Source organism: Chelon labrosus, assembly GCF_963514085.1.
Source record: "Chelon labrosus genome assembly, chromosome: 9".
NCBI classification, from domain to species: domain Eukaryota; kingdom Metazoa; phylum Chordata; class Actinopteri; order Mugiliformes; family Mugilidae; genus Chelon; species Chelon labrosus.
Window position 1 is genome coordinate 15,123,278 of NC_140359.1, and position 19,494 is coordinate 15,142,771.

At 41.1% G+C, this 19,494-nt stretch overlaps 2 protein-coding genes across 4 annotated transcripts; both read right to left on the reverse strand.

The window, feature by feature from the left end:
* Positions 1 to 36: 36 nt before the first annotated feature.
* Positions 37 to 7,114, reverse strand: LOC311493661 (acyl-CoA dehydrogenase family member 11). The gene is made up of 15 exons (XM_084552401.1): positions 6,803 to 7,114; positions 4,599 to 4,887; positions 4,017 to 4,240; positions 3,824 to 3,923; positions 3,415 to 3,532; positions 3,084 to 3,226; positions 2,834 to 2,986; positions 2,086 to 2,180; positions 1,894 to 1,993; positions 1,662 to 1,802; positions 1,479 to 1,571; positions 1,300 to 1,407; positions 1,026 to 1,197; positions 777 to 843; positions 37 to 687 (listed from the first exon to the last, which is right to left on the reverse strand). The coding sequence occupies exons 2-15, from the start codon at positions 4,875 to 4,877 to the stop codon at positions 573 to 575; spliced, it is 1,908 nt and encodes a 635-aa protein (XP_084408527.1). The 5' UTR covers positions 4,878 to 4,887; positions 6,803 to 7,114; the 3' UTR covers positions 37 to 572.
* A 1,092-nt stretch (positions 7,115 to 8,206) lies between these two features.
* morc2 (MORC family CW-type zinc finger 2) lies at positions 8,207 to 19,475 on the reverse strand. Of its 3 annotated transcripts, none has more exons than XM_084551880.1 (28): positions 19,321 to 19,475; positions 18,680 to 18,835; positions 17,051 to 17,104; positions 16,920 to 16,954; positions 16,744 to 16,812; positions 16,526 to 16,616; positions 16,323 to 16,431; positions 15,982 to 16,141; positions 15,740 to 15,851; positions 15,439 to 15,564; positions 15,269 to 15,348; positions 15,101 to 15,183; positions 14,670 to 14,755; positions 14,328 to 14,468; positions 14,088 to 14,242; positions 13,386 to 13,514; positions 13,200 to 13,305; positions 12,949 to 13,081; positions 12,649 to 12,732; positions 12,108 to 12,353; positions 11,747 to 11,995; positions 11,312 to 11,413; positions 10,914 to 10,971; positions 10,680 to 10,818; positions 10,420 to 10,587; positions 10,213 to 10,306; positions 9,279 to 9,467; positions 8,207 to 9,164 (listed from the first exon to the last, which is right to left on the reverse strand). In XM_084551880.1, the coding sequence occupies exons 2-28, from the start codon at positions 18,745 to 18,747 to the stop codon at positions 9,096 to 9,098; spliced, it is 3,135 nt and encodes a 1,044-aa protein (XP_084408006.1). In that variant the 5' UTR covers positions 18,748 to 18,835; positions 19,321 to 19,475; the 3' UTR covers positions 8,207 to 9,095. The 3 variants fall into 3 exon arrangements, with proteins under 3 accessions (XP_084408006.1, XP_084408007.1, XP_084408008.1); XM_084551881.1 differs by having other exon boundaries at positions 18,680 to 19,017; positions 19,321 to 19,471; XM_084551882.1 differs by lacking the exon at positions 11,312 to 11,413.
* Positions 19,476 to 19,494: the final 19 nt, after the last annotated feature.

Consider the following 19,494-nt stretch of genomic DNA (forward strand, 5'->3'; position numbering starts at 1 on the left):
AATAACAGAAACATTTTGTTTTTTAAGTCAATCTAGTTTAGCAGCATCAAAAACTACATCCTCCAAAAATTATCATTTTAACAGTCATGAAGATTTAGTGGTGGACCATTAGCGCACTAGACATGTCCAACAGTACTAGAAAGCAACATGTGTGCAAACTCTATCCCTCCTGTATCATCAGTCAGGTCTCTTGTTACTTCTGACCAGTGCTCCAGATAAACTGTGAGCAGTTGCCTTTAAAGTAGAATAAGTGTGGGAACAATCAAACGGATGTGATTATTTTCCGCTTTTAAAGAATTCAGAGCTCCAAAATTATTTGTACACTGCAAAAAAACAAAAAAAGATCAATCTATAGTTTATATTTATTGCAGACAAAACATAGAAACTTTATATACATAGTAAAAATAGCAAATGGACAGAACTACATTGTGTTAGAAACCTCATTTTCAGTTGCATTGCTGTGCTACATTTTTATTTTCAATAACATGATTTCAGTCATCCACAGAAGCCGAATTTGTGGCGTATTGAGCTTTGCACTAGCAGATCAAGCCATCAACGTATTCAGCGATGGTTCAGCCTTGTGTCGGCTGGTCATAGACCAGCGCAGCGTCAAGTGGTGGAGTGCTGGCGTCATAGTAGCCTCTCCTCTGCTTAGTCGCCACAGGACACAAGTCTTGTTCACACCACCTGATAAAGGAAAAGAAAGACATATATAAAGAATGAATGCAAAGTTTAAATTGCATTTCTTTTTGTACTTTTTTTTTTTTTTTTTTTACCTGAGAGCTGCGTAGGAGTCACATGGAGAAGCTCCTTTCCAGCATGCATGATCAATAAGAAGGGCACCTGTTCACAAACAGAGAGTGATTGTGAGTTCTGTGAAAGTTATGATATATAGAAAAATATAGGATTTATAAGATGATTGATCTTATATACCAACTGATCTCTAAGATGGACTGACAGTGCAATATTTAAAAATCATTAAACCACTCATCATAACTGTTTTTCTGTGTAACTGTGGTGCCCACCTGTGTAGATGCGAGCCAGGCTGTATGCCAGGTCTCTGGCTGCTAGCTCCAGGTAGCCCGGAGCTCTGGTAGCTGCTGCCTGGACAAACTCCTCCAATTCAGACAGAGCGCTGTCGACTGCTTTCACAGCCGGCGCCAGTGAAGAAACGCTTGAGGCACTTGAAAGAAGAGACTGCAAGCAGAAGAAAACAAGTGCACATCACATTCTAATTCAGCTCTGTCATAGGTTATAGTCACAGAACTTGCTTGACAGGATCTGTTCTCGACATCATACCTTGGCATGGGTAAAGTAAGCTTGAAGAACCATTCCTGAGCTGCGAGCCACACAGCGCAACACATCCAGAGACAGGACGTTTGTTGTTCCTTCCCATATACTCAACACCTGAGAGAGGAGATAATAGTTTTAATACTACAGAAAGTGTAAAAGACTTTCATATTTGGTGTTGACCTCACCTGTGCATCACGAAGTAGCCCGGGCAGCCCAGTATCCTCAATGTAGCCCTGTCCACCAAAGCTTTCCAGACCCTCCGATACCACAGCAACCGCCTGAGGCCAACAAAATTTCATCAACATTTCAAACAATCCAAACAGGCAGGTTATGGGCATGTGACCACATTAAAAGTAAAAGCTGTGCACCTGCTTCCCAGTGTAGAGTTTGACCACAGGCGTGAGCAGACGTAGAAGGTGTGCATCAAGCTGGGTCGCAATGCCGCTCTCCTCTCGGCCCAACAGACGACACACGTCCATCACCAGGAGAAAAGCTCCGCGAGTCTCCACCTGCACATGAAATGAGAGCAGGAGTCAGTGAGGCATGATGGGAAACTCTGTCTAATGTTTGTGTAGTACGTGTAGTATCCTTCAAGCTTACCTCCATTCTGGACAGAGTCTGCATGTGCAGTGGGTGGTCTTTAAGAAGCTTTCCGAAAGCGGTACGGCGAGTGGCATAGTCACGGGCTAACTGGAGCACCCTTTGAAGACACACAAACATTAATAATCAGCTTATTTATAGTTTTCAGAAATCAGTGCAGGACGCCGTGACGTGGCATGAGCCGTATCATACCTTCTCATTGCAGCTGCTGCAGAGATGCTGTTGTGGATCCTGGTTATAGTTAGCATGTTTGCTATGGATGCCACACCTCTACCTTCCTCTGAGAACTGTCATTTTAGAAAACACATTTTGAAATATTGATTTCATTTCATTTTTCTAATCAGCTCCTGTAATTTCAACAGACAGATAAAAAATGTGTTTTATAACAAGCAGCATTGATGTTGTGTAAACAGAAGCAAAGGCAAGCAATGTTTAAACCCTAACCCCAACCCTGGACAATTCCCAGCTCTTCACACGATCACACTGAAGCCACTGGAGGAAACTGGTGTCCTGGGCTTTTTCAATGTAAGTGAGAGCTGTGTGCTAATTGATAATGTTCTCTAATAATGAAGTTCTCAAAGGAATTGCCCACAGACTATGTACAGTGGTGAAACACAGGGAAACAATCAAACGAAAAAGTGTTGCATCATAACATTTTGAAGTCACAGTCTGACATCCGATTTCACAAGTATTGTACAATTTCTTTCTTTTTTACATGTAGAAAGTTTAAATATTTCAACTGCTGCATGAGTAATACTTTGACAAGTAGTATGCAATGTACCTTGCATAAAATTAGCAGTGATGGAGTGTACTGTTATTCTACTCTTTAGCAGTACAAAATGTTTTCAGATCAGGGGAGGTGAACATAAAAGTAGCCCAGGAAAAATATTTCCACTATGATGGTTTGGGATAATCTATAACTTATTACTGTGTAACTGACCCTGTGTGCTGGCAGGCCATCCAGGAGTAACTCGGCAGTCGGCATTTGTCGTGTTCCCAGCTTGTCCTTCAGTCTCTGAACCTCTATCCCTCTCAGTCTGCCGTCCTCATCTCGGCTCACCTCTGCATAAAAGAGGGACAAACCCTTGCTTCCCTGCGGGGCAGAGAAAAGCACACACAGAGCAATGAAATCCATCTGAGTGCGTAGGGACAAATGGAAGAGGAGTGCCGGTGGACGACGTCAGCCGTACCGGTGTGGTTGCTCCCATCCTGTCCTGCACTCTGGCCAGTGTGAGAGTCATGTCTGCATCTGTGGCAGACGTGAACCACTTGAAGCCATGCAGTTTGTATGAGCCGTCTGTTTGGGGAACAGCCACCGTCTCAGTGCCGCTGGCTGGGGACAATGACAGGCAACTCGTGAAGCCTAACAATAGTTACTGTAGTACAGAATTACAGAATCGATCAAACATCAGTACTTTAAAATTTCCTCCATGGATAACTTGTGCAAGTACTCTCTGCTGTACTGCAGCCTTTAATATGTAGTATGAGGTTGATAGAGCTTCAAGCAGGTCAAATACTGACCGACATCAGATCCTCCCTGTCTCTCTGTCATCCACTGTCCAGACGTCCAGAAACGTTCAGGCTGACGAGTGGTCAAACGACTGAAGGCTTCTTCCACTGGCCGCGAGACACCTATGGACTTCACATACACAGCCAGACAATCACTCACTATGCTCACAAGACAGATAAAGGTTACTGGGATGAATCAAGTTAAAATGACAAATGTGTTTACATACACTGCAACAATGCCATTATTCTAAAATCTTAGTCTACATACAGCTGCTCAGTAATCTAGTAGTCACCCATCCCCTTCTTCTTCCCACATTCCATGTTCTTAATTTACTGTGGATGACGGCACAGTGACAAGATGACGGACAATGTTTGTTTTGTTTCATAACATACTATGCTAGTTTGACTTGTTTGAACACACCTGGATGACTTTGGCAGCTCCATCAGTCATGGCCAGAGGACAGGTATACAGACCAGACGAGGGAGAGAAAATGTACAACTTGCTCATCTGGTACACACGACTGGACAACAAGCACACATAAAACGCACCCTTTTAGAAACTGTCTGTTGAACTAAAGCATGACATGAGTTGAAACTGAAAAAAAGCTCCAAACCTCCACTCCCCAAATGATCTCTCATATCCAATGGCGACCAGTCCCTCCTGTGCTGACAGGTCTTTCATGCGTTTCCAGGCCGGGGAGGTCACGATGTGGTCCACTCTGCGACCCCAGGGATCAAAGCGCACCAGCTGTGGAGGGGTGACCTCACACTCTCGACCCCACCCGTCCACTTCTTTAGCCACACGCTCTCCAAATGCACACAAGTCTGAGAAAACCGCCTAGGAACAATACATGAGATTATGAACAACACACAAGCCTTTATGCTGGGATAGAAAACTGACAGATTTTGCTTTAATTCTCCAAAATTAGCTACTTGACGTTGTGACTGCAAAACTAAGGGAAAACTATGAATCACATGTGAAACAAAGGTATTTTTTACCATGCTTTACATATGCAAAAATCTGCTTTTACAGATGTATATCCAGTCATATATAGTATATGTATATTGATATATAGTTAGTGTGACCCCTCTTCGCCTCCAAAACTACTAACTTGTCACCATTTCTCAGGCATTCCCATTATGTTCGGTCATGTCTGTTTAGTATGTTTTCAACTGCAGCTGTACTCATTGCTCACCTCCTGGGGCAGGTGTCTGCTCAGGTACCCTCTGAGCAAAGCATCCTCCAGAAATTTGTTCTTCAACACTGGCCTTTCCTGAAAGAAAGAACCTATCCTAGCTCTGGTGAAGGGCAGGTTGCCCTCTGCCTCCCAGAAATGTTCCTCATCAGATCTTTTTGGTCCTGGCTCAGCTACGCTGGCTGATCTGATGTGGACGAGTGGCCGAGGAACACCACACCACAGCCTGCGGCAGGATCTGGCTACACGCCGGTTCAGGAGGGCTGAGCACGCCGACATGGCCGGAGACCTGCAGTCGGAAGAGTCAACACAGTGCTGTTAGATGGAGCATTCAGCTGATGGCAGTCAGTTAAAGGACCGCCTAGATCTAGTTGGTCTGTGTTCACTTTATCAACAGAACTATGCCGGCACAACCAGTCATGTCTGGGTTTTCCCACTGCTGATACTTGATTGACTTTTGTTTCGCTGTGGCATTGTTTTGATAAGTTTCCTCTCCCCACTATCCTTCCAGTTTTTAATAATCCGTTGGACAGTTCTTAACCCAATTTTTGTAGTTTCTACAATCTCCTTAGATGTTTTCTCTGCTTGATGCAGGCCAATGATTTGACCCTTCTCAAACAGACTAACTTTCCCAAGACCACAGGATGTGTCTTTAGACATGGTTGTTCAAGAAATGAGAAGCTACTCATTGCATCAGTTGGGGTTAAATAACTTGTTGCCAGCTGAAAGATAATCGCCCATGAAGTAATAATCCACTAGGAGGCTTGTACCTATTTGGCTTGGCAGTGTATATTTGACATTTGAGTCAATTATTTCCTCACAGGTATCACAATTACACTGCCTGGCCAAAAACAAAAGTCACACACTCTAATATTTCGTTGGACCACCTTTAACTTTGTCGACAGCACGCATTCTCTGTGGCATTGTTTCGATGAGCTTCTGCAGTACCACAAGATTTATTTCCATCCAGTGTTGCGTTAATTTTTCACCAAGATCTTGTATCGGTGATGGGAGAGTCTGACCACTGCACAAAGCCTTCTCCAGCACATCCCAAAGATTCTCAATGGGGTTAAGGTCTGGACTCTGTGGTGGACAATCCACGTGTGAAAATGATGTCTCATGCTCCTTGAACCACTCTTCGACAGTTTGAGCCCCATGAATCCTGGCATTGTCATCTTGGAATATGCCCGTATCATCAGGGAAGAAAAAATCCATTGATGAAATAACCTGGTCATTCAGTATATTCAGGTAGTCAGCTGACCTCATTCTTTGGACACATAATGTTGCTGAACCTAGACCTGATCAACTGCAGCAACCCCAGATCATAGCACTGCCCACAGGCTTGTACAGTAGACACTAGGCTTGATGGGTGCATCACTTCCTCTGCCTCTCTTCTTACCCTGATGCAATGGTTCTCCACTATCCTTCCAGTTTTAATAATGCGTTTGACAGTTCTTAACCCAATTTTAGTAGATTCTGCAATCTCCTTAGATGTTTTCTCTGCTTGATGCATGCCAATGATTTGACGCTTCTCAAACAGACTAACTTTCCCAAGACCACAGGATGTGTCTTGACATGTTTGCTTTAGAAATGAGAAGCTACTCATTGCATCAGTTGGGGTTAAATAACTTGTTGCCAGCTGAAAGATAATCGCCCATGCAGTAATTATCCACTAGGAGGCTCGTACCTATTTGGCTTGGCAGTGTATATTTGGCATTTGAGTCAATCATTTCCTCACAGGTGTCACAATTATATTTTCTATAACAGTATATTTTTTTCTGATTCATTTAAATCTAGCTACTGTAATATCTTAATATTGCAGTAGCAGCTTACACAAGTAGGCTACACAAGCTCACACAAACACTGGACGGAGACCACACAAGTGGGTCAAAGTTCATTTGATTCCGTTTTCCTTTTTGTTCATCTATTATCTGTAAATTTTAATTAACGTGTTTATATTGACTAAATCATAGTCTAATGGTTAATATTGGGAGAAAGCTGCCACCCTAACTGTTCGCCAAGCATTTGTAATTCCTCGTATTGTAACTGTGCACCCCGACAGTAAACACAACAAAGCTACGACGCAGTTTAACGAAGACGTATCCATCTGTATCCACCTTCACATTGAGTCACCTAATGCTGTGACTTTTAATTCTCCTTAAACAGTGAATTAAAAGGTTTACATTGCGTGTTAGCAAGCTTACCAGTTAGCGTTGCAGTGTTTAAATGCACAGCTGCAAGCCTTCGCCTTCAAAATAAAAGTCGTTCTTTGGTAAACGCTGCGTTCACGTGCACATTGAACTTTCTTGTATCAAGGCTATTCATTATCTTTGTGTTGCACAATGAATACACACATTTTTTGGCCACATCTGTGCAGTCTAATGCTATTACATACAACCGTTCTGCATCTTGCTTCCTGTTTTTGTATTTACTACATGTTCAAGCACCGACCTCACGGCTAGTGATGGTGTTGTATGTGTTTCTGATATTAGGTCCCCTTCATGTATGTCAAGAGGAATGACAAAACTCTCAATAAATCACCAGATTTCGACAAAATAAAAATATAATTGACAATTCCATCAAAGTAAATTACAAGTTTCTAAAAATGTCCTCCAAGTCTTTCACCTGTTTTCTGGAGTGTAATCATTTCCCTGGTGTTGTTGATATTGTGGATGAGATTGTCTCAGTTGAGGAGCAGTCCATTCAATACTGTCATGTGTAAATGGATAGTAGACTACGACTGACCACACATCTTAATGGCTGGCAGTGCTTAGGGTTAACCCGAAGTTATTAGTGATTTGGACGTATGATGTCCCGTTCTCAAACATTAGATGTCTGGCCATCAAGAATCCATGATTTACCTGTCCCAAGCCGCCATCCCACTGTGGCTGTTTCCACCCAAGAGCACCTGGAAGTTATAGTCTCAGCATTTTAAAGGAACAAAAAGGTTCCTTCAGCCTACTGGTTTTCCTGCTTTGGATCAGTCTCAAGAACCGTGAAGATATGACAAATTAGTCTGCCAATGTGATTTATTAAAAATATAAAAAAAATAAAGAAATGGTCAAAGCCACTGTTATTATGATCCTTCATCTTTGTGTTGTCTTGTATAATTTTTTAAAGCTTTCCACAGCAGTTTCCTAATCTATATAAAAGCCAGGTCAAATGTCTAGCAGATTTTCATATGTACTTTTCCACTGAAGACGTAATTTTTATTTGAACAACTTTTTAAGATATGACTTTTAACTACTGTGGCTGGAGCACTGAAATGAAGACTGTTTTGTCCACAAACCACATCCTCCAAACGACCTACTATCTTTCTTACACCATTTCAACATAAACTGAACATTAACCTTCATGAAGGGAGATTTAGTGCAGACGCAATTTGTTTTCACTAGTGTACCTAACGAGCTGGCAAGTGAGTGTAAGATGCATTGCTCATTTAAACGATTAAAATGTTTGATTCTCTAAGCACCACAAACGAAATTCCATTCCCCTTAATATTACTGGGCTGACAAAACTCTCAAGTGACCACAGACCCTGGGCAAACTAATGACACTAATATATAATGCCTTAGTTTTTAACTTTTACTTAAGACTCAATACAAAATGTACATTTCCCACAACCAATATTTTGTTATTTACTATTTACAGACATTTAAATAACGTTTTGCTGAACCTACTGTCATCAAGTAAAGTTTCATCAAAAATGCTGAAAAGCAAAAGTCAAACGACTGAAAGCATGCACCGTTTAATAAAACATTTTCATGACATGTTAAAACTGTTCAGAAATAAGGACACGCGTACTGAATGATTATGAACACAGTTTTGAATTTAACAAAGCTTTTTTTCTCTCCCAAAAATGAATATAGCTTACATGCAGGGGATTTAAAGGAATATCCATTCTGATAAGAGCCAGTAACTGGTTCTTGTTTTTGGGTGTGGCACATCACCTGACCGTAAGAGACAAACTTAGTCTGCAAACCAGGATGTAGGAAGATGACGGGCAACACTGATGTGATTTTAGTGTACAAAATAAAACTCGCCGTTTAGGTAATGGCTCCAAAACAGAGAACAGACCATTTCAACCAAAGTCTTCAGTCACTTAGTGTGTGGAATCCCCCACCAGGACCAAAAGGAGCAACAAATGTCACAGCATTAGTTGACTATATAAAAAGGAGCATACGTTGTATTAAACCTACACAAATTATTCCAAAGCTTGATAAAGACAGGATGTCTTAAACATAGATTAACATATATAACCGTGAATATATAAAAAGGACTAAAAAGAAAACCACAGGCCAGGAGGCTAACCAACAATGTTAAAAAAAAAAAAAAAAAAAAAGATTTAAGATTTGGAGGGATCAATAATGAAAATGTCCCCAGTATTCACAGCCAACTGCACATAAGCATGGGTCCTTGGGGACAGCAAGTAATGGCTGGATCGAAAACTGTCAGTCCGTTAATATCCATGTCCTCTTCCGTTTCATAATTTTCTTCTTTAGTCACCCTTGGTGAGCAGGTCTTCTATGTAGGCATCAAGTTCATCATCTGTGTTTATGTCAATGTCCTAAAAGAGTGAAACAAACATTACTTTGTGACCTCCATGATCCAGTATATTTATTCTATCGGTTCTGTTTCTTTGACCATTAATAATGTTGAGTACTGAATGAAGCAAACCTACCTCTTGTACTTTCTGTAGGAGTGCTACAATGTTTGTTCGTAGTTTCTGTAGTTTTTCGTCTGCTTCCCTTAGTTTGACTTCATTGCTGTTGCTCTTCTCCTCCACAGCTTTGGCCCGAGCATCAGCTCTGCTCTGGTATGAATTACACAACGACTGGAGACCTGACTCATACTGTTGGAAATACTCTTTCTATAAAGAGAGGGGAAACAAATTCACACAAAAGATCAACACTCTGAACAAGAAAACAGCAGCAAGTCCAAGTTAATTCAGATTCAGATTCAGATTCAGAAGACTTTATTTGTCCCTGGGGGGCAATTTAAGGCACAAGTGAGCAGCTTAACGTGCAAGTACAGACATTTTAAGGTGTAAAACATGATGCACCTTATGGAGGTGCACATGATGAGGTATTATTTCAGTGTATATATCTTGGAGCTGAGATACAAGCTTGCTACTGAGTCCTGAATCGATTTGATTCTGATTAACAAGATCCAAATTCAATTCAATAATTCATTTAGATATTTTCAGTTTCGAAAGAATTTGGCTTAAGTTATTCAGATTTTATACAAAAACAGTTTTCACTGGTTTCAGAGATTTGAGGTCTTTCCACTATAGATCTTGCACAAGGCTTTGCTTTTGTCCAGCTATTCTGTCGTCTTACTTTTTAAATCCAAAATGTTGCCACAGTTCAGCCTTCAGGCCTGACGTTGCTGTCAGAGCTGTAGCTTATGTCATGTTTTCGATCTCCCACACATATAGACCAATCTCATTTCCTGATCTTGTGAGAATAGTCATGCAAAATCAGTCCAAGGTTTTTTTTAAACCCAGCCATAGTGTACTGTACTCTTATAAAATTGGATACACAGATATCCATTCTGTAAAATACCATTATGTTTACTTATTTATGATTCTAATGCTTCTATTAAATTCATCTCACCAAAGGAAATGCAACCAACTCCTCGGCTGTCATGCTGTTGACATCGTCCTTGGGGATCCGAAAAGCAGGAGGGAAGAAGTAACGCAGCATTGTCCTGAAAACATGAGAGCATAAACTTCAATAAAGAGTGATTCAGAAACTGCTGTATTGTATGAGCACTGGATGCTGGAATTCATATGACAGGAAACAGAATTGTAACCAGCTCACCTCAACATGGTGACCAGGCTGTCGGTCACCTCTCGACTGGTTCCAGGCTGAGTGGTGTCTGGCTCCATGGGTGCCGGCCCCTTCTCTGTCTCCTGCTGGGTGTCAGGTGTCTGTGAGATTGGAGACGGTGGCCGCATCAACCGGACTTCATCACTACCCTTAAAAACCCTTAACAGAGAAACATATACACACGTATGGGATATTAATTATCTGGCATGCCAAAAAGTGGAGAATCAAACCACACAGACACTGTACCTTACCATCGGTCCTTAAGGGTGGTTCGAGGTACGTAGTCAAATTTAACTTTCCAGCGAATGCTTTGTTTGTTTGCCTCAACAGCAACAACCTTGCCAGTGTACCACTCCTTATTGACACGTACTTCAACTAGTAGACCTTTATCTGTTTATTAAAAAAAAACAAAAATGTATTCATGGTCAGAAAATCCTTTTTTTAAACGGTTCCAGTGATGAATGTTTTTCAGAGCATCATCTCACCTTTTTGGGCATTTTTAGTGTCAATCTCTGGTTCCTGCTGCGTAGCTTTCTCAGGCGCCTGCAAAAATAAAAACTTGTTTTTAACCTCCACTGCAGTGAGATAGGTGTTTCACTGAGAGAAGAGTGAGATTAGATGAAATTGGTTGGAAAGGTTTTAGTGAAAGAGCTGGAAGTCCCAAAGTGATCTCAGGCATTTGGTAAGATCGCATGCTCAGGTGAAGAGAACTGTTAAGAAAATTACTTTATTATTCCAGGAAGTTGTTAGAAAAGAGTGTTAATCTGACAACACACCCAAATGAGCTAAAAGATACGATGACTTGACTGTTAGAGGAGTCGTGAGGGCAGATGCAGCCCAGCTTTACTGAAGGGTAGTAAAGAGCGGGATCCAGTAAGGCTACCTTTTCTTTAGCCCCATGCTGTTGCACAGTAATGGATTTAGAGGCAGAGGTTGGTGTAGCTGGTGTCTGCCGCGTAGGAGCAAAAACCCCTTTCTTCTCAGGCTGAGGATGAGAATAACCTTGCAGGTTAACAGAAGGGATCTGTTTGTAAATTTAGTAACCTACTTAGTCATCCAGTAATGCCTACATTTCTTTATTTAGTTTTTTTCCCCCGCTGTATGACATTGATTTCACTGGCACCACCGTGTTGTCCACCAAAATATTGTTGCCAGCTAAGAGAGACTCTGTACTGCATTCCAGTACAGAGTCTCCTGCTTAAATTAGGTGTATGCAACTAGAAAATAATATGTCCAGAGATCAAGGCACCAAACTAACGCTCTGAAAAGATGAATATCACTGAATCTGCACTTAACAGGAACTACTGTTTATCTTTACCTCATCCATTTTTCCACGTTTTGGAGGTGGGGCCTTCTCTGCCACTTTACCACGATAACCAGCAGCTACAGCCATTTTGGATTTCTTTGTTTGAGGTTCTTCACTCTCCTCCTCACTGTCCTCCTCCTCCTCCTCCTCCTCTTCCTCCTCCTCCTCTTCTTCATCCTCTTCCTCACTGTCCTCCTGTTCTACTATTCTCTTGCGCTGCCCAGCAGCTGCTGGTTTAACAGATGATGCTTTGGTAGATGCCTGTTTAAAGAAATCTTCTTGTTCATGTTGTTTTGGGGTTTAAATCATACATGAGGCCTTATTAAACACTTTCACCAACAAACTTTTCCATTCCATGAAACCTGCAACTTACCCGTGAGCTTCGGCTGGATGGTGGTGTTTTGGCAGTAGCTTTGGGTACAGTCTTTGAAGAAGGTGGAGGAGGTTTTGCCACAGCTCTGGACCTGGATGGTTCAACTTTAGGTGGAGGAGGGGCAGGTGTTCGGCTGGGGCGCTGAGATGCTGTACGTGCTGAAGGGGCACTCTGGGCATTTTTGAGGTGAACTGGGAGTGGTGGGGAGCGTGGGCGTGTTATGGACCTTTCAGAAGACCTTGTTGCCTGAATCAGCAACACGTTAAAAGGAGACACAAACATTTCAGTGCGATAAGGAAAGAAAAACCTGATTCACACCAACAGCAATGTCTTTATGAATGAACGAGTAACTGGATAACAAGCACAGGCAGTTGCCCTTGAAGCGCCAACAAATGGTATCAGAAAGGTAAGGATAATATAAAACGTATTTTCAGTGTCAATCCTATATTAATGTTCTCTGTTTAGTTAGAATCCTTCTTTTAAAAGAAGGAAATGCATTTTAAAATAACAACTTGAGAACTACAGTATGAGGAGGCTGTACCTGAGAGGAGCTGTCGGTTGGTTTCATGCTGACCTGGAGTGGAAGCTTTTTTACATCTGCTGAAGATTTAATGGTGCTGGTTTTCTGAAAGGAGGAAATCAGATATTTACGTCCTCTTCATATACACATAACCAGTATTTCTCAAATAGTGGGGGGGACATTAATGTCGTCATTCATGCTTGAACGATAAACAAGCCTCCAGTCACTAGGTGGCAGCAGTGAAAAATGGAATAATAATAATAATAATAATAATAATAATAATAATAATAATAACAAGACAGAATGTGCTGAATGAGATACCTGCAGAGCTTCTAGTTTCTCCTGCTGCTGTTTGATTTTCTCTGCAAGCTCTTTCTGTTTGTCTTCAGCTGTTTGCTTGTCTTTCTTCAAAACACCACAAGGCAAATTCTGTTTCTGTTCAAGAGCATCACATCTAAAACACAAACACAACAAAGTAAAGTCGTGGCATGGTAAAGACAGTGACTGAATTAACAAATATTATGAACTGATTGTCCTATCCCATATCCAGTTAAACCTCACTGTGGCTGTACCTGTCTTGACTGCTGTCGGGGTTCATGAGACACACCCAACTGTCTGGGTAGCGTTTGTCCACGGCATCCATCTGGAAAGGCAGCGTTCTCCACTTTAAACATTTATCTAAAAATAAAATACACAATCAAAAGGTTTGTTGCAACGAGTCACTTCAGATACAGTAAGTCTGTGAATCTGTAACTTACCACACTGAATAGTAAGTGGTATCTCCATGGCGCGACGTCGCTTGTATCTCAGCTCTGTAGATGGAGGTGCAGACCAGCTGGCAGACAGATATCCAAACTCATCCCAGAACTTCACTATGCCTTTCTGTGCTGCATAAGAAACACATATATTCAGAAGTTATTTGTTAAACTTAAAAACAAATATACTGTAGTACAAGCATTAAAGTGGCCATTTACCAAGTGGAAAATAGAACTTTCCTAATTGTCCCTTACTGGAGCTACATGTACTTACAGTCCAGCTCTACCTCACACATTACTCTATCCCTGTATCTCCTTCTCTTGGTGCCTGACTTGCAGATACCACCTGGATTAAATAGGACAGTCAGCGGTTGGGGACAGATCTCCTCAAACTCCTCAATGTTTCAAATGGTTGTTAAATTTTCTAACTCTTCCAAGGAGATAATCAGTCAATCATAAAACATACACAAATGTCACAGGAGTGAAGAGGTGTGGCAGCAAAGAAAGGGGGCTGTGTCCTTTTGACACACCTTCTTCCAAAGTGAGTAAAAAGTGTGTGTGTTCACACTGAAGTGGAATGGGAGAGCAGAGTTTGTTTTTTTTTTTTTATACCCCCTCTTCAAACACGGCTACATGGACATGTTCAGACCATTTTACCTTCAGATGCCAACAGGATGTTTTATTACCCAATGAAGGAACACTTACCAATGTTGGTGTCCTTCCAGTACTGAGCTAAATGTTCCCCCATGGATTTTAATAAATGCCGGTACTCTTTAGCATCTGCAAAGTCTTGTTTGTTGTGGGTAGGCTCCAGAACTAAATATGGGACATCCACTACCCCAACCACACCGCCACACGCCCTAAAACACACAAAAACAGAATTGTAAAACATTTCAATTTAATCTTCCCCTGTCACTTTTCAGTGTCTTTGTTTGTTTTACTTACATGCCTCCCTCCAGCTGAGGCCCTGTCTTCTCATACATCTTGATGAGACGAGAGCAGTTGTACACAAACATCCCATCAAGGTCCCTCTGTTTAATGTTGACTCCAAATATAAAGTTTAACTCCTTAGGTTCCTTTAATGCTCTAAAGAAGAAGAAAGAATTGGAAGAGTTTTAGTTTTTTCTTTATGTGCAAATGACAGAGCATATTACATTTAACAAATATGTATAAAGATTAAACATCAACTATTTTATTTCCTAAATTATCAGCCAATTTGATGAGAAACAAAATAATTATAGTTTGTACATCTATAAATAGGAGGCTTTACAGTTTTGATTAACATACTTCTGTTTGGCTTCGAGAATCCTTTTTTTCATGTCAGCATCCCTTCGTAGCATCATGGCTGAATCCTGAACCTTTCTCAAAATTGCCTAGAGGAACATGAGGCAGAGGGCGACATCAGTAAGTGAGATTACAAACCAAAATGTATGCAAGTCATAATTAGTTACAGCAAGTGATAAATAATCCAAGGTGTCCTCCAGTCTTACACCTTTACACTGGCTTCGTGTTTGCACAAGAACAGATTTTAAGACACTCTCAGCTTTTTCACATCACAGTTTAATGCTTTTATATCTGCCACTTCTATCTAATTAAATCTGAGACTATGTATTCACATGCTGTATTTCTTTTCGTATCTTCCTTGTCTATGGATGGGTCTAAAACCTTGCTTCAATAGACACATTTCCATTTGATGATAAACCAACATATCCGTTTACCCGTGAATCTTTTGACAGGTCCTCTCCTAATCTGGCCTCCAAAGCCACGCGCTTACTGTCCGCCTCTCTGGCCTTCTCTTCCGCTGAAACAGCAAGAAAGAAATTTGTCACGTTTGGGGGGAAAAAAACAAATCCTGCATTAACACAATGAACATACCACCGACTCACCAATCTTTGCAAGGTGATCTGCTTTTTTAACTTCTTGCTCAGCCCGAGTTTTGAAACGAGTCGAGGAGTATTTATAAACCCTTTAACAAAAAAACAAAACAATGCCAATGAAAATCAAGCTAGTGGAATAAAGAAGTTGCAGATACTATATAAATTTAATATTATATTACCTTGGTTTATAAAGACAGCAGGAAAGTCTCTTTGTCCTGACTTTATGGCCCTGGATAAAAATCCTCATGCGTGGGTCGATGTACAAAACAGCAGCATAGGCCCTGAAGGACCTCTTCTCTGGCTTCCTGTGAAAGCCAAACATAAATCCATCAGCATTCACAACATTTTTTCCCAATGCACTCAATGTCAAATGAAAAAATGTACAGAATATAATTACTTTCATGATGGGTCAGTGGCTCCTGTGTTAGATACCTTAAAGCAGTCCCTTTCAAACCCCTTCAAAGCAACAACTATACTCACACTCCCTCAGAAGGCGTCCCAGCCATCAGTATATCTTGGTGATCCGTCTCTACATCCAGCTCAGGTTCTCTGCTGTCCATCAGCTTCAGATTATAGACGATCACAAGTGTGCCTTTTATTAGAATACAACACAAAAAATATATTTAGCATCGACCACCACATTCTCTAGACTCAAGTGCATACAACTTGAGCATTACAAAGATAACCCTTTTTTACACACACACTACGCCCCCTACGCTTACCACTGCTGCTTTCTATTTTGTTGAACTGCTCCATCAGCTGCTGTTCGTTTTTAAAAGGAGAGTATTTGAAGATCAGCTCTGTCTCTATGGCATACTTTTCTGGATCAGACGTCAGAGGCTCCTTAGTCTTTAAATCCCAGGAGGGGAGAGGCACAATCACCTGCGGAGAGAGGATCAAAAACCTTAAGTACTAATTTCCTGAATTCAATTAAATTGTCTTGTTCTGTAGACAGTTAACTGCATGTATCCATTTAGGAATGACTGAATCCATTACTTGTAGATATGCCTACTAAAAAAATAGCATCAGAGCTCAGGAGTCCTTTCTAACAGCTGTCTCTGACCTCATCAAGTCCTTCTTCTTCATGGAAAGTCCTCGATAGGAAAAGGCAAGTCAGTGTGTCGTTCTTTTTTGTGAACAAGATGAAGTCTTTCCCAATACGCATAGAGCCCCTGAGGAAACAAGCACATTTCCAATGGTAAACGGTAAACACTAGTATACCAACTGTATAATCATAAACAGAAAAGAACTGGACAAAGGACTTACGATTTCAGTCCATTTCCATACTGTCCAATCTGAGTGGACTCAGGGGACCGTTTGTTTGACTTTCCAAACTGAATCACATGGGTTGCTTCATCTAGTAAGAGAAAGGTGCATCACATTCAAAATACAGATATCACCAGAAAACCTCACAATGGATCTACACAATATATGAACTAAACACTAGCGTTAAGTTGTTCCCCTGGTAATTAAGTGACACTTACTGGGGTCCATCCCAATACCATCATCCAGAAAACAGAGCATGTAGCCGCCCCGCAGCTCTGGTCTTTTTTCTGTCAAGAAAAAAAACCAACAAAAAACAGGAAGGTAAGAGATAAGACACTATGAGCAATGAATAACCGCGCATGTATATGTACGTGTTAACTACTATTAAGCGTACCTGTGTAGATGTCTATTCGTGTCGCGCTGGCATCTCTGTAAAATAAATAACCCAACCGTGAGACTTTCTACGAGAACGATGCTAGGCCAATGGTAATAGTTATAGGCTTTGTTGCAAGTCATTATAAGTACCTTGAGTTGTCCACAAGCTCTGCCAAGGCTCCAAATAAGAACTCGTGGGTTGTCCTGAAAACAGATCGCTAAATCCATTAATACAATAACAATTAAAGGAAGCTTCTTAGGAAAGTTAGACACGACCTGACGACATCTACTCTGGGTTGAAAGCTTCAATCATAGGGAGATAACTTACGATGTTTGCACTAAATGAATCTAACAGAATATAGAGATACTTGGTGACAGGCTCTGAAGTCAACATTAATATTCAGCGTGGTTGTTATTCACTTATACAACCTGTATTTTAAGTGTAGAGGGAAACACGTCATTTTAATCAGTAATAAGGTTTGCCACACAGAATAAAAAAACACTAATTCTCTCATTTTCCTCAAAGACAAACTGTGCTAAAATCTGTATTCACCCTTCACATGGTGTCTAGTGCACTTTTTGTATAACCACTTCCTGACATGACAAGACAAAGACAGGTGCTGCCTACATCACTTGAGTACAAGTCACACTACATCGTATAGGTTAATCATTTCATGAGAAATGCCCGCCACAAGACACCATCACAGCTTGTGTTTAGTATAAATAACTAAAGCACACACCAATAGTTTCAGTACTAAATGTGTGGTTAAATCCTTCCTGGACCTGAGCGTAATCCCTACACAGTGGATTTGGAAATGAGCCTCGGTCCATTATCATCTGTGATTCTAGGTGTGTTAACTCATGCCCTCCTACATGTTCTAACATGCCCCGCGGCGTTCAGAGAAAAGGCTGAGGTTTATTTGTTTTGTAGCAATGAAAGGATGGTCAACTTGCATCCTCATTTCTGCAGTAAACAGGCGATGTAGGAATTATCTTTAAAACCAAGACACTGCATGCCGTCAGCTTAATGTTTTAAGTACATATTTACCATAAAAACAAATTATGGGCTATTCAGGCAACTTTTCTGGCTGGTTCAGGGTCGGTGTGAGAGATACTGATCTAGTCTATCTGGAATAAAGGTAACGTTGGGAATCAACCTGTTGTAGCACCGTGCAAAAATACATATATATGGGGTGGTAAGTAGTGTTTCTTCACCAGTTAATAAAGTACACTAGTGAAAATGAATGCATTCTAATATAACAGTCCCGCACCAAATATCAGCTTCAACTGTGTTTTCACTTTGGAGGCTGGAGCATTGTGTTGTAGGAACAAATGTTTCTCTGTTATTTTGACAACCCCATTTCAGTGGACAAGCTAGGCTAAATAACAGCACAAACTACATTCTCCAAGAGGATCACAGGGGAATTATCAGGTTTCTTGCACTGCTGCAGTGTAAACTGAACACTTTGACGTGCATTAGAATACATTCATATTCACCAGTGCACCTAATGTTTTGGTAAGTGAGTGTATTGACTGGTTCAAGGCTGGTGATTTTTTGGAAAAACATTAATATTGTGCATTGATCTGTTGTAGCATTTTAAGTCATTTGTGCACCTTGCAAGAACACATTTGCAGATGAACCGGTAAGTACTGAATCAAAGCCTAATTGTTGTTCTGTCACATTAGGTACTTCTCTCATTTCAACTAACAAGGTGGTAATTCAGTGTGGTAGTGGTAAGTTCAGAAGCACATATTAATTACGAGAAAGCATTTACTTACGAATTTGTGTGCAGGTACTCAAAGGTAAGCTGAGCCCTGCTCAGGTTGCTGTAGATGGAGTAGGCCATGGTCACCAAATAATTGTAGCCAACTTCCTTCCTGGTCTCCTGTTTGTCTTCTTCCTGACAAAACGAGCTCTAGTCCAGAGCTTTCATCCTAAGAGGGAAACAATGAGTTCACAAATATTGTGCATGCACCTAAATACTTCCTCACTCTATTAACTGTCACTCTTGGCACGATGTGACATTAACTCATGTGGACGCTTTTTCATCAAGTCTCAGGAGACACCCACAAGTGTGCCCTCGGGCCAGGATACCAACAACAACCACGTGGGAGGCCTGCTGGGAACAAAAACTGTAATGAAAGAGCGTCCTAACAGGCAGCCATGAAGGCATAGTTTTGGTATTTTTGTAGTCCGGCTCTGGCCTAGCTGCGTTTCTTTAGAGTAAGGCCAAGTCCGGTTTAGACAAGAGCATAAGGCGTTTCAAAAGTTATGCAGCAACTGTTGTTAACGTTAAGCGTTCGACTAACGTTAACAGCAAGCGGATATTAGCGACTTCTGCAAAATGTTTATGAAGCAGCTAGCTAGCGTTACACTGTGTGGAAACAAGGCTGACGTTAGCTGTATCAACTCATTTTACCGACTCTGAAGACTGTTATCACATGCCGGTGGTTATGTAGTCTCTTTGCGCTGCTACAATAATCCGTCCAAGAGGTATTTGTTAATTTGTGACGTTACGTTTTCTTTTCCTTGACATGAAATTAGTCTCCAGGCCGCGAAAAATCCAACCACCTCAACGTCGGTGGTTGGTTTC

Coding starts and splice junctions, on each gene's coding strand:
- LOC311493661 (XM_084552401.1), bottom strand. CDS start 4,877: ATGTCGGCGTGCTCAGCCCTCCTGAACCGGCGTGTAGCCAGATCCTGC. Junction 3,533..3,823: donor GAGCTGCCAAAGTCATCCAG/GTGTGTTCAAAC, acceptor GTGTATGTGAAG/TCCATAGGTGTCTCGCGGCC. Junction 1,408..1,478: donor GGCTACTTCGTGATGCACAG/GTGAGGTCAACA, acceptor CTCCTCTCTCAG/GTGTTGAGTATATGGGAAGG.
- morc2 (XM_084551880.1), bottom strand. CDS start 18,747: ATGGCCTACTCCATCTACAGCAACCTGAGCAGGGCTCAGCTTACCTTT. Junction 16,432..16,525: donor TATGGAAATGGACTGAAATC/GTAAGTCCTTTG, acceptor TTGTTTCCTCAG/GGGCTCTATGCGTATTGGGA. Junction 14,469..14,669: donor ATTCTCGAAGCCAAACAGAA/GTATGTTAATCA, acceptor CTTCTTCTTTAG/AGCATTAAAGGAACCTAAGG.